Source organism: Anopheles merus, chromosome 3L (assembly GCF_017562075.2).
Source record: "Anopheles merus strain MAF chromosome 3L, AmerM5.1, whole genome shotgun sequence".
NCBI lineage: Eukaryota > Metazoa > Arthropoda > Insecta > Diptera > Culicidae > Anopheles > Anopheles merus.
The window spans coordinates 38,933,876-38,957,788 of NC_054085.1; the positions used below are offsets into that span (position 1 = coordinate 38,933,876).

Here is a 23,913-nt window from a genome sequence, read left to right on the forward strand (position 1 = left end):
AAGAGTGGTATCGAGCAATCGTGGGGTGGCCAACTAAATCATTTCCGAAGAATCCAGACCCTGGTGTCCGAGGAGTATGTGCGGGCAAAGAAAACTGGAAGTGTCATTCTTCCGCACCCGCAACTGCCAGTGTCATGTAGAATGTCATGTTAAAGTTGTGCTTTTATTCCGTTCTTTGCAGAGTTTGAGCTGCCGGTTCTCGCTGGAACTTTGCCCACTCCTCCCCCCCCCCCTCTCTCCGCCTCAGCACAAAGCTACTGAGGTACCAGCAATCAAGAAGCTTGTCATATGTAGGGGGGCAGACAACACAACTCTCTGCCCGCTGCCAACGGGTGCCTGTGTCATCTTCATGGCGGTCCCAACCGTTCAGGGTTGGTTGGTTATGATTTCCGGCACACGTAGAATATAATAAAATAAAAGATAACGAGGGCAGCACACGGACGGGCCCAGGGAAATTCGATCGAGCGCTTGGGAAAGGTGAGTCGTCGCTGCATCGGTGATGGATGTGAGCAGCTACGTACGTGCTGCGCTAGCAGTCAGGGTGTGCTTGATCACCTTCCATCGGCTGGTACATACAGCTGATAGTTGGTCTGGTTTGTGCATCTCGAGTTTAGTGACGCATTGATTCTTGCCCGGTTCTTGACCACGGACCGCGGTCCCAGAGAACGAGCAAACTTAATGTGTGTGATTGAGTGAGCCAAGGAGGAAGGGCGATAGCGATTGTGTACAGCAACAATGTCTGCTTTACGAGCCGTTGTCGCACAAAGAATGCTGAGCAATTGCGGAACGCTTCCGCTGCTGCTTCCGTTCCGTACACAATCGCCCCAATCTCGGGTGTCGGCTCGGTGGCGGTTTGTATCCCTTGCCTCGCGCGGCCAGGGTAAGCGGCCGAACGTAATAGCCCTTCCCATGCCCAGGGCTACCGGTTAGACAGAAACATTTCCAACAATGTTTCTACCGATATCTTTATTGGACTTGGGTAAACCTGCCAGCAGCACTTCTAGCCCCCAGGTCCATCTGTTCTTTGTCCAACGGGCAGGGTCGACAGAGACAGCAAAAAAGAAGTACAAGAACGTCTCTGCCCGTTGTGGGCATCGGAGTGTAAAGAAATAAATTCAAGCTCACCCCGATCCAGTCACGCTCGACTACCGCTTGCTTCTCCTTCACCCGATACGGCTAAGACACGGCCCTCCCGTCCACTGTCACTGTTCGTGTCGTCTTCCCTTGCCAGAAAGCGGTGCGATTTGACACGCCGCCGAGACCGCCACGAGCCACGCTTCCCTTTGCTGTCGGGGGTCGCGGGTTGTTTGTAAACTTTTGCGCCCTTCGGCGCCCTTCTGGCGGCGACCGGTCCGTTCCGGTAGATTTATTGGTCACATCCAGCAGCTCATCCGGCAAACCGATTGGGATGGGGCAAGATAATTATCAGTGACCGCGGGTGATAGCGAGCAACACGATGTTGCGCAATTGAGCCTGCTCTCTTCCGATTCGCCCATCCCCGTGCACCACAGCGCTACCATTCTAGCTAGATCCATTTGGCAAGCCTTTCCACAGCAGTCGCTCTTGTGCAATGAAACAAACGACAGCAAGAAAGCGCTCTCGGAAGGAAGAGCTTCACAATACAGCGAAGACCGAAGACACTCCCGGGCAGGGCAGGTTCGTTCGGTCGCTTTAGCGAAAAGTGGTTTTTAATTGAAGCCTGCATGTCGTTCAATTTGTTTTTGATGGCTCTGTTGGCGCTGCTTCTGGCGTACAAGAGAGAAGGCAAGGGAGCCGCGGCTTTTCACTTTGTCGAAGCGCCGACTCTCTCTTTCTCTCACTCAAAACTGTCACACCGGCACACCGAGCATGATTTATGCGTGCCGTCTAGGGTAATTGTCGGTTTTTGGAGCTTTGAAGGTCGGAACAATGCCGCGCCTGTCCCCGTGTGTACGTGTGCACTGGCCAAGAAAAGGTAATTTGCGCGATTATTTATGGATAAGGAAATTCCATCGAACGCTGGCGGATGAGATGGCATCTGTCATGTTTTAATTGGTGTAATAATTCTCCCCTTAATGGCTTTAAGATCTGCCATGTGAGAAGGTGTTCGGTGTTCTAGCTCACCAAGGAGCTGCGGTTCCGTTTGTAGTGGGGAGAGTATTTTTCAATTTGTATGTAAAACACAAACAACCCCTTTGAAATAGCGGCCAAACACGGTGCCTAAAATAGCGCCCAAAGAGTTCAAGGCGCCAATCTGGAGCTACTGGAAGGGAACCCAATAATCATGGACAAGGGTAATCGACTGGTTGCGAGCGCGAACCCGATTGTGAATACCTCAGTTGACCTTCACGGTTACTGGGGGTAATTGATAACCAGATGATGGCCAAAATTGGAAGGTCCTTCACGTTGCGGCGGTCCTTGTGCGGTGGAGGTAAATTATGTGTTTTAATGAAGAACAAGCGTGCTAAACCCCGTATTACAGCCTCGGGTTTTAGATTGATGAAGCGAATGGCGTGTTTTACCGATAGGAAATATCGTTTTACTGTAGCTTGCACGATTCCATAAAGTGTCTCATAATCGTTTATTGTAGCTCGAGCTTCGTTACGGAACACTATTGAAACGATTTACATTCACTTGTTCACTGCTACAGTCTTTAACAATCTTTTATGACTTTTTCACTCTTCGTGGTAGGTTGCTCTAGAAAACGCGTGCAAGAGAGAGAGAGGGTGAGAGGGAAAGAGTCTTTTCTAACCCATCAAACCACTGATGGACGCTTTTCTGCCGCGGTGTCATCGCACTCGTAAAGCAACACCCGCATTCGTGGCCGTCGGTTGGTGGTTTCGCTCTCTTTTTTTATCGTCTCGGGGTTGATGGTTGCGCCACGCGATATGAATAAACCGTTTCGGTTGCGCGTCGGCGTGTCGGCGGAGTTTGCGTGTGGCCCTTGGAACCTTCAAGCCCTTTTTTACCACGTCAATGTGGGCTAAAGCTTCGAATCCAACCGCCGCCCGCGTATTGATGGATGTAAATGAGACTCAACCGGAGCGGAGGGACGAAGAGATGGGAAACGGACAAACAGGTGGCACCGCACCACCGAGCGTACCGAGCGCAGGGAGCGGTGGGTTGTATTTTATATTGTTTTCATTTTGAATCGTGCGTGATGCTTGCGTTTTACGAGCAGCACATAACGCCATACCGTGGGTGGTGGATGCCTCCTTTTCGTTACCCTGTTTTGCCATCCAGATGCAGCAGGAAACGAAGGAAGGGCGCCAGGGGCTAAAGCCTATGGTTGGAGGTGCGGTTTTGGCGCACAGCATGCGCAAAGAACTATCACTTTTGGGGTGAAAGGAGAAGGTGCGAAGATGAAATGGATAACATTGACGCACATAAACGGCGATGATGCCAAGGATTGCCTTTTTAAGGCAGCCGCTCGCCTGTTTTGGACGGTGGAAAGATGCGCAATGTGTGACACAGTGGGTGGTAAACGTGACATGGTTGATGATGAGAGTATAAAGATCTACCATAAGATGACTGCGGAGTGGCTTTGCAACGAGGGCATTATCACTACTGGTGAGTTAGGGCGCAACTATACGATTTTCCTCACAAGAAAGAAGTTAAACCACTAACATTTTATTATTTGATACTGTTTGAAAATGTCCCCCTTTTAGTTGTGATCGTTGGAATCGAAATAGAATGAGCACTTCATTTTTCACATTTTTGGATCCGTTTATCAAGCGCGAATCACGCCATCAAACATCGTGGAAATAGTTTATGACTCATAAGTATCGATGAAATTGGTTTGTTCCACCGTTTGCTCGCCATCCCAGCCGCTGGTAATGCAAAGCTAATGTATCAATGCTCGTGCACTATTTGTAGAATTAGTTAACTCGTTTCTATTTAATCGCTCATTTGTTTGAAACCAACGGGACCGGGGTCGGAACCGCCCGAATACGCGAGCGATTGTTTGCTGCGCGCGTGTACGTTCCCGGGAGAAAGTGCGCGTGAGTGCTCTGCGTGCCTGTATCCTCCTCCCGCCTCCCACCGAGTAGCGACTCGGGGTCGGCAAGCATCGAAAACTAATAATTGATAAATGACAGTGGCACCGTGCACGAGCACCAAAATGGAGTCACATTAGCGCGCGTGCGGCGCAAAGCTGTAGTTTTGTCTATGAAAACTATCAATTAACGTCAGCCGTGGCCGTGGGGCTCTTTTACCTGCCAGCCGCAAACTCTTCATGCTCGTTCATTATGGCGTGTGGATGTACATGTGTGTGTGTGCGATGGTCAATACTGTGCCACAGGTTGGCCGTTTTGGGGGGAAGGCACCATGCTCGGGCACGCTAGAATCGCTGCGTGCGTGATTGCGTTTCCGGAAAACGCTCGTTTTGATGTGTTCGCCGATTGATGAATGGGCCCAAGTGGCTGGTTGAAGAGGTGCCGCTTGACCTTTGCAATCAATGAAGCTTGTTTGTTTGTTGCCACTTTCACCCTTTCCCGGTTCGATTAGGTGTTTTGAGTGCGTATTAAACGGTGGGCCGGTGATTTCTAGAGCGTTTTCAAACACTTGTGTGTGCTCATCTCAATACAGTATTTCTAATTTTAATTTACAAATCGTTACAATCTCAGTCGTTTCGTCATAACTGTATTCCTAGCCCGTCATAACCCTGCAACACACAACGTGCTGGGCTGCAATGATTTCCCCTTGAGTGCAATTTATGCTTACTAATGTGAATCAAGGCGTAGCAGAGCTTCGCGCGAACGGAGATTTGCATAACGCCACTCATTTCGCGCGAGCACATTGGGTTGGGGTGTGCGCGCGTCCTGGCGCACGGTTTGCGGATTTGGTCGCAGTCAACGGCGCACCAGGTGTGTGCTTTGGCTCGCAACATAATGCGGCATATGAAAGCTATGCAGCAGCAGCAGCAGCTACCGAACACGCCTGTCATTTAGTGGCCAACGGCAGGCAGACAGGCACAGGGCGGCGGCATCGCGTTAGCATGAATATTGCACACCTTCATTAAAAGCTGCGCGCACGGAGTGCATTCACGAATGCACTCAAAGTTGCACCTCGTCGCGAGGTGCAAAACTCGCTCCCTCTATCTCTGTTGCTCGCGCTCGAGACGCAGATGAGTTATGCCTGTTCGGTTTGGTCGCCGAGCTGAGTCGTTGTGGGAGCTGCTGCTGCTGCTGCTGCTGCTGCTGCTGCTGCTGCTGCTGCTAGCCTCGTCACCAGGAGCGACAAGGGCAAACATTAGTACGGCGCTGCCAGGAAAAACAGGCCAGCGGGGGGAGAACGAAACGTTAAACGTTTTGGGGCTGTGCTAGGATCCAGACCCGTTCCCGTGAGTGATATTAAATTTTATTCGTTTAACTTTGTTTCCCACCACGATTGGGCGATAAAATGTCGAATATTATTTAGCGTTCGGGCCCTTCATTTTGATTGATAGCTGTGCAGTGGATAAATTATTATAATACATAAAGTTATAAAATATTGTTTGTAGTGCAGTGGAAGACTTGCTTTGTTGTGGTGAAACCAATTTTCAGTGTGGAAGACTACGTTTAGTTGGGGGGAATCTACACTTTTCATATGCTGTATCGAGCAGACTAACAATACTTTACACCGTCTATTAGGGGGCCACACAGACACCGCACCGCCTGTTGGGGCAAATAAATGGAAAACATCAAAATAACGATCTGTGGTACCGCGAAGGTTTCCCCTTATCCTTCCCCGTTCCCTCACCCAGCTCCTGGAGTGGGTGAGGATTCGCCAAGGTTTCGCCACAACAATCCCTCATCATGATCCCAATTATCTGTTTACTTTTTCCGTTCCATTGCCGCCGGTGTGCCGGTAAGCAACATCCATTTTCCACCCGATGTCACTTCGGTTGGGTGCGATTTTTCATCCCTCACGGTGACGTCGGTGGTGTTGGTGGTGGAAATTCGTTTTCCGCGTGCGCTAGATAAACCGAGCGCTTTCCAAACGCTCCCGCGGCCCGGTCTTATCGTTTGGGTTCGCGGTTTCGTTGCGAGACGGTTTACTTGTTACCTGTCAGCGGGAAAGAAATGAGATCGCGCCAAATATGATGCGCCCCTACCGCGTGTGCTTGTGTTGCCGTCTGCTCCCGGCCCACCGTGCCTTGCGACAATATAATGGCCACGATGGGTGGGAAAGAGGTGGCTGGAGACGGTGAGGGAAATAGAAAATGGTTTCGTGCTACAAGTGCTTGCACGTTCTTGTTCGAAACGGTTGTTCTATGGAGGGATGGGTGGAATAGGGTCGAGTCGATGACGCGTTATTTATAGTAGAGCATTTTTCTCCCACGTCTAGAAGCAACGGGAGTGTGAGGGGTGGAGCAAATGGGAGGAACATTTTCACTACAAGATTCTTTGAGAATGGTATCGGAGGCAGTCTTTAAACATATTTTATTTGATTTTAAGAAGTCTTTCCGAAAATGACATAGTTTCTTGATTGCTTTCCAAAGCTTGAATGACACAAAAGGCTTTAATACTTTGCAAAACATAGAAATCACTGCACCGCCGTGCCAGTAACTTATCGATCAATCGTTTTCCCATCATCCTCACAATTTACCGGATAGCACAGCGTACAACAGGGTACAATACAGGTGTTGGAAAGGGGAAGAGAAAAAATGACACACCCGGGTGAGGGTGAGTGGGTCGTTTGGCGGTTGCACTTACGTAATTTCCTCCATTCCCCTTCCGTCAGCCGTTCTCCTCTCCTCCTGTCCCTACTCCTGACCGCTAGGGCAGCATCATATACACAGCATCCCACGTGGCACCAACAACAACAACAATGGGACGTCCGAACGAGATTATTAATTGAGGCTCGAAACCGCCGGAGCGTGTAACAATCGCTAAATCAACTGTCATCGGTATTGTTCACGGGTCGGCGCAACCGATCGTGTGCGCTCTTCGGTTGTGTGTGTGCGTGCGGCTGTTGCTGCGCGTGGGGAGGATTTGAGATGGAGCAATTGTGGGAAAAGCGGATCAGTCTTGACGTGCTGATAGGATGGGATGTAGGGACTCACCGACATTCCTTGGACATTCTTGGAACAGACACTAACCACCGGCGGTTGGTGGTGGTGACGGTGATTGCGGGCGAATTGATTTTGCGCTCGTTTGCATCCGCTTGCGGACAGCGTAGCGATTACGAAAATCAATTGACGGTGTAAAAGCGAGAGGTATTTCACCAGCACAATCGGTTTTGGGAGAATTTTCCCTCAGACGGGCCGAACAATGGTGACAAAGATGACTTACAATAGCGCCAAGAAACACGTGTTGATGGGTATAAAACTCATTAATGAACATAATAAGTAACATATTCCATCAGAAAATCAATTTCAGCATGAAACCACTCTACCCACTCGTAACACCGATTGTGGTGTATGGTGGCTGCATGTTTGTAATGCATCCTCCCGTATCATCCCTTCCCAGCCGTAAAGTCGATTTGCAAAAGTGCACGAAGCACTCGACGATGCAGAAACAATCCTGCCCGTTTCCACACTTTCCTCTATGAAGCTTCCAATGCAAAACACACACACACACACCGCAGTGGGCCTGCGATGCTGCAGCGTTTGGTGCAGAAGGGTGCAGAATTTTACGTCACCCACCCATCCGACCCACGGCAGTGTTCTTTGGGTGGGTTTGGGGTGGCTACGTCGGCAGAATTTTGTATGCGTGCTGCACCCAGGATGCATCCACCGCCTGTAGGCTGGGGCAGAATTTTAGATGAGAAGCTTTAACACATTTAACTGCAAAATCCGACCCTCTCCTTCTTCTCGCACTCCCTATTTCTGCATTCGGCATATGATCCACAGAGTTCACACTTAACACCAGCTGGCCCTCCGGCTTTTGATTGGACGGGTTGGGACGGGGAGAGCAGTGGATGGAATGCTGAGCTCGTTTAGGGATTATGATTAATCTAGATTCCTGCACCAGAACCTGCCCGGGTCGGGTTCGGTTGCGTGCTAGTTGACGCATGCGATGGCACACTGGCATTCTTGCGCACTTCCGCGGCACACATGTAGGACCGCGTGGTCGTGACATCAAAAGAATGTCAACGTCAGCATCGCCAGCCGCTTTTGTGTATTGGATGACACAGGCTTTGTTTTAGATTTTTTTTACTGTCATAACCACTCACCTCGGAAGAGAATTTTTTGAAGCGTCGTTTTTTAAGCTCGTCTCAACCGCATAATGCATAAGGGAGAAAATGCTCAACAGTTTTTTTATCTGCGGGACCCGATGAAAGCGTTTGATTTCGTTCACTCACACACGTACTCGGAACCCACTCGATGTACGGATCAGTTCATTGGCAGTGCTATCCAGCGTAATGAAATTTTTGCTGCAATACTGCTTCAGTTCGGAGTTATGTTTTCTGCCCCTAGAGCTGCTCAAAAAGTAATCTGTGAAGAGGCATAATTAAATCGACACAATACTAATTCATACTACTTCACAGTTCAGGACGACCGGAGCACAGTGCAGTCTTACTGAAATTAAAACATAAATTCATTTTAATATATAAAAAAAAAGATTTTCAATGATACACATTTCCTTAATATCATCATTTTTGTGTTTACTCAAGAGCGTACTTTTGAACAAACATTTCAATTAATTACACACTAATTTTACAGCAATCTGCCCACAGGTGATTTGTTCAAGCACACATCTAGGAACGAAATTGATTCGCCCGCAGCTAACCAGCTTTGAAGTTTGCATACTGCTTCCTTCCGGTCGGCGATAGTTTGTATGTGTAAGTGTTTGTGGAATGATGTTTGCCCGTGTAGTACAAACTCAAATTTCACGGAAAAGCCGCTCTATTCGTGCTAATCTCGCAGTGACATTTGGAATGGTTGCCTGGCTGGGGGTACATATTTGTGCTCAACTGTTGTAGAAATTAATCATTACTAGTGTACGTGTGTGTTTGTGTGTTGGTAGGAAGGGTTGCTTTTAGCCCATAGATCATCACGTGCACACTCGGATACGGTTACTGCAGCAAGCTTATGTTTGGATCCGTTTCCGTATGTTGAGCGTTTCCTGTTCGCACGTGTGTTTGATGGGGGAAGGAGGCTACGACAGTAAAAAAAAAACTCTCTCCCTCTCCCACAACATAATCTATGCGGCAATGTGCAAACGTTGACGTGAAAGATAACGCCAGGCTAGTTGCAGATTAAACGGGCAAGCTTCACTCTAATCTAGACGAATTTAATTTCGACTCCTAGCTTAGTATTGGGCTTTTGTGGCACAGCCTACGCCCCTCCCCCTCGCGCATTTGCAACCGTTTCGTTTGCAGTCCACAAAAGGGATATTCTTCAAAGTGCCCAATTCATTCGGCGTGGAGGCTTTACGACGAAGGATTAAATTTTGTACCGAGATTGGTCTCGGTTTGCTATGACTGAGGGCGGTGTGTGTGTGTGCGTTGATGTAGGATCGATGCCCTTTTGCGAAACCAAAGGCAATCGTGAACGCTAGGGCACAACGGCAGCAGTTTATTCTAGCCGAAAGGCCAAGTTCCTTGGGACGTAGTCAAACAACTGCCCAATCCGGCCGGCCAACTAGCGCTCCGGTCAGTGTGGGCTTAGGTGGGATCTTGGGAAAAAGGTCATCAATGGTTACTGGGGATGAAAAATCAGCTCTAGGGACTTGTGTTATTTTTCCACGGGAAGGATGAAGTTCAGGGACTACCCCGTACCAGCCCCATCCCTATCAACTCCCCATCACACCTATTCCAAAGGGCTATGAAATATTGTGACAAATATTTTATTCAACCGGCAGCGCGCTGGTGTGGATGGGCTATAAAAGTTGATTTCCATTTATTTTGTTGGCCAAGAGTTTTTGCCTTTTTGGTTGGGCCGCTGGAAATCGTACGTAATGGGGGGAATGGGCGAAAGCAAGGTATTTAAATCACTTGAGCAATATTTTTATATGCACGTAAAAACTTTCGCCGTACGGTAATTAATGCGTGCATATTCCCGTGTGCTTTGCTGGATAAAAGCCATCATAAAGCGAAACTCTCGTGGAATGTTCTATAAATCAACGGCATTAGTAAGAGTTTATGCGCTTTCTTTCGGGATTCGGGAGCCCATTCGTGGCAAATCGTTCGCCCATGATTTATAATAAATATGGTAACAATTTTTACGTCAAAGTGTATAGCAAAGCTAGGAGCTGATTTGTGATTTGTGAGTAAAGTACAACATTTTATCAGCCCTTGTAACGCTGTATGATAATCAAACATTGTGCCAACTTGGATCGATCGGTGGCACGGTCATTCAGCTCAACCGTCATCCGTTTTGCACCGATGAGTCGATACCACATCCTGCATACGTGAAGCATAAAGCATGGTAAAGTGACGCCGTCCTTCCCGGTGTAAGGCAACACTGCATAACAGTATGGAAATGGAGCTTTCGAGCGGATGGTCTTCATTTTTGCGTATTTTCAGCAACAACAAAAAACACAGCCATCACCTTCCACGGCGGAACGGTGCAAGATAAAACAAACATAAAAAACTATAATGGCACCCCCTGTGTGGCGGAGTGTATTCTCTTGGCTGTACTTGAACAACTTTACACCGGCGAAAAGCCAGACTCATGTTTCTTTCGCTCTTCTTTCGTCAAGTGCGTTCCAGTGGTAATTTATTCCATTTGACACTGTCTCTTCCTCGTTTATCATTCGCCTACCCTCGGGGAAATGTAAACTCCTGCAAAAGGCACAAGCAAAGGGCAGCTTTGGTATGCAAGAAAAGTGGCGCTAGAATTGAACCACCATTGAAATTGGACATGGCTTAAATCGCACATTTTAATGTGATGGAACCAACGTTCGAGGTTAGCTATATACATTTCACAGTGTTTTAAACATTTCATATAACAGCACAGCGTTTCAAGCGCAGTTAGTCGAAGTTGATCACCAAACTGCAAGCAACTTCCGTATCATAAGCGATGTCACCGAAGAAAAAACACCTTCCTTACCCGGGTGTTTCCGGGCCGACTCGTTCGGGGGACAAAAAATGAATGATGCAAGTGCACGATTTGGGAAAACAAAGGAACTCCCTGTCGTAAACAGTGCCCCTTGTGGTACCCCGAAGCGATATCTAATCCCTGTTTAATTAAACACACTCGTTTTTACATTTTCCCCATTTTCCACCGAGCGGGTCCGCACACGCTTGGGTGAGTTATTTTTGCTCCTCCTTGGAGCTTTGTTGTTGTTTCCACGAAAACGGAAGGAACTCTGTGTACAGTTTTCCTGGTGTAGTAGTCGGGCGCTCACCGCAGCCTCTAGCACACGGTTCGCCGACGCGTGTGAAGGCGTGGCTGTGGTTTGCGTCCTGCCCGGCCGCAGCAGGTAGGCAGCGTAAGCAGAGTTTAACGACACTAACCTGACACTTCCTGGTTGTTGGTGGCAGTTACGGGGACATGTTTTATTTTTCTGCATGTTTTTTAAGCGGAAAAAGGGATCGTTTATAGCACTGTTTGCCCTGCTCGCGGGTACCCCCTTGGGAAAGTGTGGATAAAAGTTTCCAAAGTCCACTTCTGTGGTGATTTTTGGAACGGTATGGCACTGTACAGTGGCTTGGAAGAAGGAATTAAATGGAGAATAAGGTGGGGCTCACAAAATGTTAACAATTGTGAACGAAAAAGTTGTTCAGGGATCATCCTTACTGCGTTTACTTTTGTGTGAAATAATTTAATAGCATTCAAATATCTAAATCTAGACACACCATAATTAGCTCCTGTGTTGCGTTTAATACGCTAAATACGTCGATTCTAAAACAGGCCCACACAGTCAAAATAATCCTTTTTTATCCTCTTATGCGTTGTCACAATAACTGGGGGGAGGGGGGGGGGTTGGGGGGGGTTGTAACAAACAGAAGAAAATAAATGCCGAACCTTGGATGTCTGCTAGCTTTGATCAGAAAGTTATTCATATGAAGCATCAGCCCTGGTAAGGATCACCGGGTGGGCGTCTCTCGGTGGCTCGTGCGCTCTTGGAATTGTGGCGGAAAAGAATCTGCCGCGCCACGTGTGCGCTGTGTGCGCTGTGTGAATACCACATAAAAGCGGTTGGCTGCAGCACGTAGCAGTACGCAGTTAGTCACCGATTGAAGCCGCTGCCACCGTATGAAGGATTCAAGACAGTAAAGCACCAGCGACACACAAAATTGCCACGACGAGCGATTTCCATTTTCGTACCCAACACGAAGCATATCGGCTAATCGGGTGGTGGGTTTGGTAGATTTCCTTCCGTCGTTTCGAGACCGTACCGGCGATGTCATCTGTGTATATGAAAACATGCAAACGGAAAAAGAGAAGCAGGAAGATGGCGGTTACCTTCACTCGCAACAGAAGCTAATTCTAGTACATTCCGTCGAAAACTCTTATCTTAATCCAGACGGTAACGGTAGGAGAAAGCTAATACTGCCCACTCAGGTGAGAGCTGAGCGTCAAAATATCCACTCAAAACATTGGAAAGCGGACATTGAATACACTTTAGTACATTGAGCAACTATTTCAGAACCGCACCGAAGCATTCAAGTTATGAAAAACAGTTTAAGCCATTTTGAAGTAAATTTTCTGCACTCATCTCATTACTTATGGCTAGAAAATGATGCATTTTAGCCATTTGAATTGATCACTTTCCTAACTCATCTGGACATTAATTACAATCAAAAAGCTTACCCAACTATTATCCTCATAGCAGTTCCAGCATCAACAAATGAGATAACATCACACAAAAGTCAACCGAACCGTAAGCCATCCTCACAAACGAAATATCCTCTTGCCCAAAATTCAAAGTAACACAAAAAACGTTGAGCGACATATTCTGTCGTTTGAAACAAACAAAACCACCTCGACCCTCATCGGGTCTGCTTCAATGAAGCGAACTGCCCCGATTGGCAGCCATGATTTCGTTAGTACGAAGGCAAATAGTTTCCATTTGTGTTGTATCCGCTATCCCCGATGTGCTTCGCCCACTCACATCACTCGTTCTATTGCGAGGAAGCGTTCCTGTTCATATGTACCCGGGTTGACATCCGGTTTGGGACCGCTAGCGGTAGAAAGTTTGTTGAAAATTTTCCCAATAAACCGACCTGCACCCCATTTTCGATGGTCAGCGCCGATACTTCCCTTCTATCTAGGTACTGCCACTAGGCTTTCCCGTACATGCGTTGTTTGTGTGGGAGCTTTGCTGGCATGCCAGCGCTTGCTTCCCCGTCGGACAATGATCGCTCTTCAATGAACTCTTGCGAAAAAGTTGCCTGCCCGTTTATGGGACGTCTCCGGAAGAGCACGAAAAATGCTGTACCCAAATCAGGGCGCACACGGGACCGTTGACCAAACCTCAAAAACCCACTCGCTCTAATTCTATAGTAAGCTTGCCTAGTCCTGAACAAACATACTGTCCATCGTCCATGTACAAGTTGTTCGACCATCTCGTCGTACTCATCTCACTGTGGAAAGGGAGTAGGAATTGGTAATCCAACAAAAAATGGTCCGAAAATCGTACAAATAGCGAAATGCTTCACAACCTGCACGACAATTGCCACAAATTTCCGAAATGAATGACTGACCGACACAACCCCTCATGCCGGAATGCGGCACACGCCGTAGAAAGTGAGTGTGTCTGGTTAGGACGGGCAGAAATCGGTAATCAATTTTTGTATCAGGTTCTCCATCGGTACGGTTGGAATTTTCCGCCTCTTAGTTTGGTCAGGAAAGGTGGCAGCTTATTGAGGACAAATAGAGGTCTAGTTTTGGGAGAGTTGGATTTTTCCGCCACATTCGTACACATTAATCACTCCCGCACCTGGACGTAAGCAGTACGTAATGCTTTTCTTATGGAAATATGTTACATCCCTTCTCAAAGCTATTCAGCTACAATGAGCATCATTAATGATAATAAAATAGATAATCCAACCTTTCCATCTTCGGCAAAGGGAGTAGTAAAGACAATTCAGTATCTGTCTAGTCCAAAGGCAAGAATACTTGATACATTTCAAAGCGATTCAAGTGAGCCTTTACTTCATCGCACAAAGGCTGAATGTATTCCATCGAGCTGTTTAATATTCCTCGCGTTTAAAAAAGCGGGAGATGAGCTTTTTTTCCGTGCTTTTTCCCGAGCAAACAAGTTTCCCAAAGACCAAAACTCTTAAGCTTGCTGCGTGGTACAAGCCATTCCTCTGTATAGAGTGCTCGCTTGTGCGATGCTTTAAAGATGAAATCCACAAGAAGCAGTCCCACTTGACGTGGATTCACAAGAAGAAAGGCAACAAGCCAACCCATTTCCCGCGCAACTCCCCGACTAAAATCCGCCCCGAACTGGACGATTCAACCGGCAAGGTGAGGCGCATAAAACAACTGAGCAGAAAGTCAAAAGGTTTCGCCGTCCACAGAACACACACAGACACACAACGAGCAAAGTTTTCCTGCAGGTGTGCTGCCCGCCTGTGCAGCACAAAATTGCGTATTTGTGCATGATTATTCTGCGCACCGGCGTGTGTCCTTGACATAGACCGTGCTAAGCGCGTTCCCCGGGATCGAGGGAGAGGCTTTGTTCCGCCATAGTTTATGTTGAATTTATTCAAGAACAAAACCTTCCAGCGGAACGGTTTACTACCCCCAACCGCTTTATCCTTTTAGTTTGCCGCTCAGTTGGTTTGTGCTCGGTTTGGGAAAAGTTTCAATTATCATAATTTCACATTACTGTCTTGGCCGGGGCGTTTTTTTTTTGCTTCACCGAGACGAACGGATAATCCCGCGACCAACCACAAAAGTTTCCTCCATTTTTATTTTTTTTTTTTTTTGAAAAAACTTTCGCACGCGCGCCGAAAACGTCATATCGGCGGAAGAAAGCTTTTGCCGAAACCCCAAAAGCCGTTCAGCAATGGTGCGCACTTTCGTTTCGTGATTCATTTTAAGAAATGCGCCATCATTCGCACCCTGCCGAGAATGAACCAAAGGTTTGAGAAAAGCTGTGAGCCTTGCTGCTGTCGAGTGCTTATGAGGGGGAAAGTTTGTGCACAAAGTGAAAGGTAACAGAACAGCTGGGAAGTAACAGAAGAAGAAGAAGGAAATAAAGAAAAAAAAACAACATCAGTCCTTCTCAGCCCGCTGCTGCTGACGAGTTTTGGGCAGCAACGGAACACACTTCAGGAAAAGCCGGCTCAAGTGTCATCCCCGGAATTATTCGCTTTGTACTTTTTCTTCCACTTTTCTTCCGCGACGATGAACCATGGTGCGTTTGAAGGGAAAATGTTTACTCAACGGTGTTGTTTTTCCCCCTTATTTCCTCAATGGGACAGCGTGCCTCAGTGCCAGCCGGTGGGAAATTATGATGAGCTTCGAGCTTAGCAACGGTGACCTTTGGATAATATTTAAAAGACATCATCTCTGTTAGGACATTCTGCATTCCAATTTTAGTAAGCATTTTCTGAGAGGGCTCTTGACAGACAGGTTGGAGAGAGACGAGGTTTGTTAAAGAAGGCTTATGAAGCAGCACAGGAAAAGCCCTCTCGAGACACTTATTTCCTCATTTTAACGCTAAATTGTAGAATATGCGAGACGAACTAATGCGTTAAGCATGTTTATTTTTACAATTAATGTACGGGAATATTTAAACCAGAAAGAAGAAACAAAATACATACTTTTCCACGAAGCTAGTACAAAGGTTTTTACCCGAAAATAATTTTCCTCCTTTCTGCTTTTCCCTTTCTTCAACAGCCGCAGCAACAACATAGGATCGGGATACTAAGCGAGCTCCTGTTCGAAAATTTCATCATGACCTATCGGAGACTGCCCGCATTGGGGTATCGTTAGCAGCAGGCGAAACACGATACTAACACCCGATACAAGAACTGGTGTGAGAGAAAGTGCGAAAAAAAATCCCAATATCCACCCTATACCCTGCACTTCAAAGCGAGAAATTATCGAGAAAAGTGATTTGAGAGCCATCGGGAGCCCAACTGGAGAAACAAAAAAAAAAAACATAGAGGCCGATTTAATCCCGCATCGGTCACCGTTTTCTTCCCAAAGAGAGGGGTGCGGCAGTAAGAGGGTGGGGTCGGCCCAAGCCGGTTCCAAGTGGAAGCAATTTTGAAAGCCTCGCACCATGGTGGAATCGGGTACCATCAGTCGAAACAGCCCGGGATCCGCCTCGATCGTGGTGGCGGGCGGCCCGGGCGTCCGGAGCGGCATCCTGGAGACGCGGGTACGGGGCGCCTGGTACCGGGTGTCGGTCAGCCTGGAAACGGAGTACATTTCCGTCAGCCTGGACGAAGCCTGCGAACCGATCGATCACTCCACCACACTGAACGGCACGTTAGGGTAGGTACAAAGGAACGAAAGCCAAGCCTTTTCCTTTCAAGTGTTCATCCCCGCTCGTTTTCATCATCAAATTTGTGCTTAATTAACATTTTCGATTGGAGCAGGATTCCGATTCGGACTGGGAAGCACATGATATCACTTCTATTATAAGCATAATTCATTGCACATTTGGAAAAGCGGTCATACTCATTAAATAAATTTATTTAATTGTTCTTTCATTTGATATCCCTTCGTTAAAAAGGGAAAATCATCATCGTTTGTAGATGCTTTGGCAGTATTAAATTCGTACCATCCGCGTACCATCTGCAGCGCAGGTTGAGCGCATGTTATCGATTTTTATAATGGTCAACAAATAATTACACCAATCTGCTCATTATGCTTCCTGCCCTCACTGTGGAAAGCGGACAAACGCGACTGTTTGTCGTTGTATTTTTGCACGCAAACATTACTTAACCAATTCAAACACACTTCCACCATTGGGCGCTGCAGTGCTGCAAAGGACGGCTTTGGCACCAGCTGCGATGTGTACGTGTTTAATACGCACACCACCATCACCACCACACTACCTCCATCACAACCACCATGCGCCACAGACGCTGCCCGGCGAAGGGGTGTGTTTCCCTTTCGCTTCAATCGCGCGGTTCATGATTGACTGATTGATATCGAATTTATTAATGTGGCCAGCCACATCCTGTTTCGACGCTCCGCAGTCGGGCGGGCGGTGCATTATCCTCTTCCGTACACCCGCTAGGAGCGATCGGGTCAAGTGAAATAATGTCGACGTATGGTCAATTAAATTTGATGTACAGATAAAAATGCAATGCATGCAAATGCAATCGAGCGGGTGCGATCCAGCGGTAGAGAGGAAAGCTGTTTGGTTGATTGGGTTTATCCGCGAGATCTGCGAATACGGAATAGCAACGATCATCAATTTGTAATGATATTGATGATTAAAATATGTACTTTATAGCGTCCTGCAACTGCTCAATGAGCTTCAGTCGTCGTTGGTAACCGTAGTAGAATAGAAAGCGTATTTTGAATGGTTATTTCCCCGTGCGTGATTTGTAATTGATTTTAAACCTTTTTTGTTATGTACACTTGATTTTTTTTTCCGGTTAGCAATCAGCAATCGGTTAGTGACGATACAATTTCCATTTACCTGAAAAAAGGCACACACGTGGGGAGCTGCTGATGTTTGGATAGGTAAAGTGGCCGGAAATGGTGAAATTAGGTAGTCCACAGACCGGGAACACAAACGAGAGCGCAATACACTGGCGAGATGGACAAAAATCCGTCCTACCGGTTCGTCTCTAGCGCCGTGCCCAAGTGTCTCGCCACACGCGTTGAAACAAACATCCCCGGCCAGCCGGAGGAACGTTGTTCTCAATCGAGCTGATGGAAACCAAAAATTGAGCGTGTTTGTCCGGGGCAAGCTAGGTGGAATAAAAATTGAAGCACTACACGAACGTGTGATACCGGGCTGGCTGGCGGCCGTCGCTCGTTGCGAAACGAGCCAGGTTTAATTAATGCTTCACCAGACACTCCCGGCCGAACCACTGGCTCCCGGAGTGTTGATCCCAGCCACTGTCGACGGCCAACGGACGCTGGCCGTGGATGAACGGATTCTGTCTGCCGCATGTTCCGTTTCTGGTGGCCATCAGACGACCGTAAAGGACACATCCACGAGCAGCAATGCCGGTGCACTACGACCGGTGGGACAGTGTTTTGATTTTCCGATCCGAAAGATCGAGTGCGGTTTTTCAACAGCAAGTGTGTGTGTGTGTGTGGGAGAAAAAAGCTTTTGTGGAGACTGTTGGTTTTGAAGTTTGGTCAGAAGCTTGTACCACATGCGATTGCGTAGATTGCGGTCTGTGTTGTGTTGTGCAATCGAATTCGGAGACGGTTTCTTGCTCCACTCACCCACAAACACACACACACACATACACACACATTCTGTCAAAGGGTTTGAGTGTATGCCGTGTGTTTATGCAGGAAGGCCCACCTTCTTTTTTGCGGGTGGTCCATGTTTCCTGGTCGATTTGCATCATGAATTGTGGTTTTCGGGGGAACGAATCGGAAACGCAATCGGTTTATTGATGCTCCATTTTGTTTTCCCCATGCTAGAGATGAAACGAAAAGCTCAGATTGAAAGCTACATACCAAACTTGTGGGATGCGCACATCAGACAGGCAGTAACGACCAAATCAGCTGACAATACCGAGGGAAATATGCTCCGGTTTGACATTGTTACACCGGACGAACTTGAAGCCAGCCAAGATAGCTTTTTTTTGGTAAAGAACATGAATAGTATAGACACTTTCACGGAAGGAAGGAACTCGGCAAGCTTCATTAAACGTAACCAACGCACTTTTTATGAGGTAATTTCACCTTCCAAGTGCTTTAAATTGATATTTCGGCTCCATTCCAAGCTTCCAGCCCATCAAGGTAAACAGGTTCCCATCAGGTTTTCATTTACCGACACAAACACATACCGGCACAACGCATTATAGCAGTGCTCTATAAACCCACCGTTAAAGCATCGTTGCCAGGTGTTTCCTTCCCGAAATGACCCAATAAACCACATCCCGTCGTTGCCGAAGAAAACGCGCGTCCACGAAGCAGACGCAGGCTACTTGGATGGGTGTCTACGACGGGTGGCACGCTAAATTGTTCGAATATATTAAAGCACTCGGATGGTGGGCCGTACACACACCAATTCGGCCAATTTCTAAGCTTGTTTTTTTTTTGTATCGTCCGTCCCACCCGATTTGCCGACTCCATTTACTTCTTCTAATAGGAAAAAGGTATCGGCCAACGGATACGCCGTTAAAACGGTCCGTCACCATTGCTGCTCCGTTCGGTTTCGTGCGCATGCGGTAAGCAATTATGGTAGCCATTTACGAAAACCACAGCTTCAGCTCACGAGAGGCCTCGGAAGCTAATGTATGGATGACATTTCCGGGCTTCAAACGACTCGACGATAGCGGCGCCGTACGTCTTTTGTTGTCGATTTTGATACCAAAGCCGAGGGACAAAATGGGAAGGGGTGGGTGGCGATAAATGGCTCCCCGCAAAAGAAAATGGGTACTTCAAACCGGTGTGGGATGACTGGTGGTTCGTTTTAATGAATCGAACGGTTCTCCGGGGCCAACCGGATCTGCCCGAACAGCAAATAAAGGATGCAGGCCAATTTGCAGCAGCCCCTCCGGCCCACCGGGCCACGCCACGAAACTTTCGCCACGGGAACGAGACGGTGAAGGTAATTGAAACTAATGGCTAATAAAATGTGTGAGAGCGGTTTGAAATTTGGCGTAAAATTTATCACCGTTTGGGTTGCGTGCGATAAGGCTGCATGCATTTGTTTTCTGCAGCGATAGGCGCCGGGGAGGTGTAGTGTAGTGGATGGGAGTGTTGGACACAACCGTAATATTATATTTAATAAAAATTGATTTTAATACTTATTTTATGCAACCGTGAAACGGGTTTTATCAATCAGCTACCGACTACTGATCGCGAAAGAGCTGAAATCAATTCAAGCAGTGCACATCAATGATAATCGTGCCCCATTAATAAACGAGTGCAAGTGAATATTCATCGAGGAATTAACTAACCTGTGGCGATTCATTCGACCACCATTATCGATGCTCAGGGGGGGATTATATCATCACCTTTTCGCAAAACCGACATCCAGCAACCAGCAAGATAGAAGCAACGCTTCCAGATGGGTAAACCACACGCAGCAAATGAATGTCGAACAGAATTCCGACCACGTTTTTCCGACGACCAAAGTCACACTTCATCGAGTTCGGACACACGCTCTTAATTTGATTCAGGAGAAAGAGAGAGAGAGAGAGAGAGAGAGAGAGAGAGAGAGAGAGAGAGAGAGAACAGATGAATGCAAAAACAAGTTTGTGACATATGTGGGAACGATCAGGTAGAAGATTATTTACCTATAATCCACTACAACCTAGTCACGTTTTCATTTGAGCGAAGCCACAAGGATGTGCTTTGTCCGGCGTGGCTTCTGGTTCTTTTTTTCCGCTGCCCACGCGCCTTCGACATCCGTTCGCACATTTTCCGTGGCTCATTTCCTACCGACCCACTGTCCATGCCATTTCATTACACCCGAAGTAGAACCCTCCGGGGAGCATTGGGCGCACCCAACGGAACCGTCGTGGATAAATATAGATGTTAATCAAGTTTGCGACGAGCGGCGGAAGTTGTCCAGAGCATTAGTTCCTCCCCCGAACCCACGCTACTCGCGAGCCTGCGAAGAAATGTCTCGTGCAGCACGTGGCATCTCGCGCGCCCAATCTTGATGCGCAAAACAGGACTGAGGCGGAATGGCGATGTGTTCGCCAGCACACATGCGTCCGGACGCGTATGTGCCTCCCATCGCTAATCACGCATAATTTTCCCTCTTCCCTGGATAGCCCAACATGCACACTCACACACTGTTACAGCCACGAGTGTGTGTGTGTTTTAGCAGCTAGCAGCACTAATTGAGCCATAGTCATCATGAAACATGCCGTGAAAATAGCACTCGCAATGGGCCACGCTAACGGGCGCGCAATGGGAAGGGAAGATTAATAAATAATTACCGTCACTAATCAATTTTCCGCCCAGAGCAACACGTTTTGCGGGCAAATTAATTGAATCGTGCACGCCAGCCAGCCGGGTGTCTCTTTTGCGCGAGCGAGCAAAACGAGCGACGGGACAGGAATGTGAATTTTCGTACCATATTTACCATAGTCGAACCTTCGGGTTTCCTTTTCCCCGGGTCTGACCGTCCTGGAAGGCGATGATTACATAGGAATGTATACAGGCATTAACATTTTGAATTTCTTCACTGTAGCCTACATTACATTCCCCGGAATCGGGCTTCCATTCGGGTTATTGATTTAATATGTCGCACTGTTTTCTGCAAAAAACACGCGACAAACTAAATCCTTTAATTCAATTCTTTCAATTTGAATGGAAAATAAATGTAATCATCGATTTATTATGTTGAAATTTTGTTTGATCTACTTTGAGGAATATAGCCCACATTTACCCAGAATCCCCCCCTCGTACAGCTCTCGTCGGCCAAGAGGTGACGGTGATGATGACGGTGGCGAAAATTTGCGAACAAAACCTTTTCCACCTCATCAACGGAAATCCCACACAAGTTCGATCCAGAGGAAACCTTTCTTAAACACCCAAGTCGTGTCCCATTAATCCTCAGCTGCTGCAGCCGATCCTGCCCTTAGCGCCACTTTCTTGGGCGAAATTATCACATACTCTGCGGGCTCTTGGCCCGAGAAAGTTTGTCGACCGATGGTGGATCGTCCAGAGGGAAGAGCGTTGGGTGGCGGTGGTTCTATCAACAGCGTTACTAGGAACATTCGACCATGGGGAAGTTCACGCCTCATCTACCGGTGGCGGTGCGATGTACGAAATTGGGGATAAATTAGGGAAACCATTTTCTTTTCGGGGATTTTCCGCTAAGCAGAGTTTCTTGAAGTGGTTTTGCTGCGAAGCTTTCCGATCGTTGTGGAGAGTATTGAATATTAAATAGGTAAGGCTGTATCCAGTAAGCAGACGACAGTGCTGAACATTAAAAGGCTTTTAGGTACGCTCACTAGCGGCGATACGTATCTCCTTCTTCGTCACAAATATATCGTTAGGTTTGCTGATGCAATTGAATAATTAACTCAAAATGAAACATCGATGTTTTGCGCAATGATGTAATCTTACTTCATTTTCTAAACAAAAGCAAAACAGCTCAACACACGAAACATATGAAATAATCATTACTTGGCACGAAGAATCTTTCAACTACAAGGACGTTTGGTGCTTAGAGCTGCTCCAGTGCGAAGGAAGAAGAAAATGGTTCGTGCAAACTTTCCCTGAAATGAAAATAATTGGATCCCACCTCCTCGTTGTTCGACACAACTTCGTAAGAGGTGCACCGGATGGAAGCATTAGCAACAAGAGCATTCCAGCTAAATGCAGTTCAGTTGTACAAACACTGCCAGCAAATGTTTTCACTCACACTCCCCTTTCCCCCGGTGTTTAAACCCTTCCAATGGTAGCCTTTTCCCTCCGTAAGTGCGGGAAAGTTTTCCTAGTAATTGATGAAAACTATCTGCCGCTTGAAGACGTTGTGATGCAATTCCGCTGCGGTCGGTGAATACCATTTGTGCCCCGTTTGCACAGCGACTGCCGATGGCGAAACCAAATTGATACATATTTGATCACCAATACTGCTTTCCATCCAGTATCGGTACGGTACAGACAATGAGATTGCTGTTTCAATTTATCACATAACGGCGCTGTTCATAACCTATCGAAAATTGATTGATTATTCTTCTCGCTCATGACAATCGTTGCACGATGAACCTGAAAAGAAACCCGATTTCAACCACAACAATGCGCGACCGATCTCAATGTCTGCCGCGTAGATTCGACCGCTTCCGATTATTGTTCCGAATAGTTGCAGCGAATAGGTACAAACTATCAGGAAGATATTCGTTGCCGGTCGATTTCCTGCCCCGTCTGCTCTCTGGCAATGCCTTTTTTCCCTCCCGCATTCCCGGATTCAAACAAATCGAAACAGCTTATGGCACCTCTCCTTACACTCACTCATTGTGCGTACTCACAAATCTCTTTCCCTCTCTCTCTCTCTCTCTCTCTCTCTCTCTCTCTCTCTCTCTATCTCTCCCGTTCTGTTTCACCAGGAGCAACCACAGTGGTAACAATGGCTCGAACAACTCCTCCCAACCGTCGTCGGCGGGCGCTTCCGGGCCATCGATCCACTCGTCGGAAAACCTGAGCACCGGCCTGAACGCATCCACGCCGCTGACATCGAACGGCAGCGTCAGTCTACCGAACGGGGTCGCACCGGGGACGGGGGTGCCGGGCCCGGGCAGTGGCGGCTTAAATGGCGATAATTTCCTCAACAACAACAGTGGCAGCGGGGGCGGTAATAGCAACGGCACCGGCACCAGCAATGCGAGCAGCACGAACGGCACTAACGGCAACACCCACAGCAACGGACCGGGCGCCAACAACAACCACAACAGCAACAACAACAGCATCGACAACGGCATCGCCGAGATCTGTGACGTGCCCGACTCGGTGGCGAACCAGAAGCGACATGTGAGTAGAACCGTAGCTTTGGAGAGGGTTAGATGGAGGGACGTGGGGCAAGCATAGGAGGCAGTTTGTTTGTGGGTCGCGCTCTGGAAGCCCCGGAGTTCGCTCGATGTCAATTTGGCCAATTGTCAGGCCACATACCGTCAGGCCGCTGTGTGGGTTAGCTTCGTGTGCTCCGGGGGTGCAGACGATGCGCGGCAAAGAGTACGTAAATATTTCGGCCAATGTTTTCTGGGCAAAAGTGATGGACCCATGTGGGCGAGAGCGATGGATGGATTTGGAATTTCACAACCGCGAGGGACTCGTTGCAATTTCAGAGAGTGTGTACACAATTTTGACATTAGTTGCACACGCCGTCTGTAGATGGGAGTAGTTCGGGGAAAGGTGATTACAGTTGTATCTTCGCTGTGTAGGTTGAACTTTTGTAGGGACTTGTTGAATAGCTCGCACGTTATTTATTACAAATT

At 47.6% G+C, this 23,913-nt stretch overlaps 1 protein-coding gene across 7 annotated transcripts in view; it reads left to right on the forward strand.

Annotated features, from left to right (window-relative positions):
* Nucleotides 1–23,913, forward strand: part of LOC121598918 (beta-1-syntrophin) — a 100,312-nt gene that overhangs the window by 26,166 nt on the left and 50,233 nt on the right. For all 7 annotated transcript variants that reach the window (XM_041926286.1, XM_041926287.1, XM_041926291.1 and 4 more), the window contains exons 3-4: nucleotides 15,707–16,309; nucleotides 23,029–23,449. In XM_041926286.1, coding sequence (XP_041782220.1) covers nucleotides 16,095–16,309; nucleotides 23,029–23,449 — 636 coding nt within the window. In that variant the 5' untranslated portion in view covers nucleotides 15,707–16,094. The remainder of the gene's footprint in view (nucleotides 1–15,706; nucleotides 16,310–23,028; nucleotides 23,450–23,913) is intronic.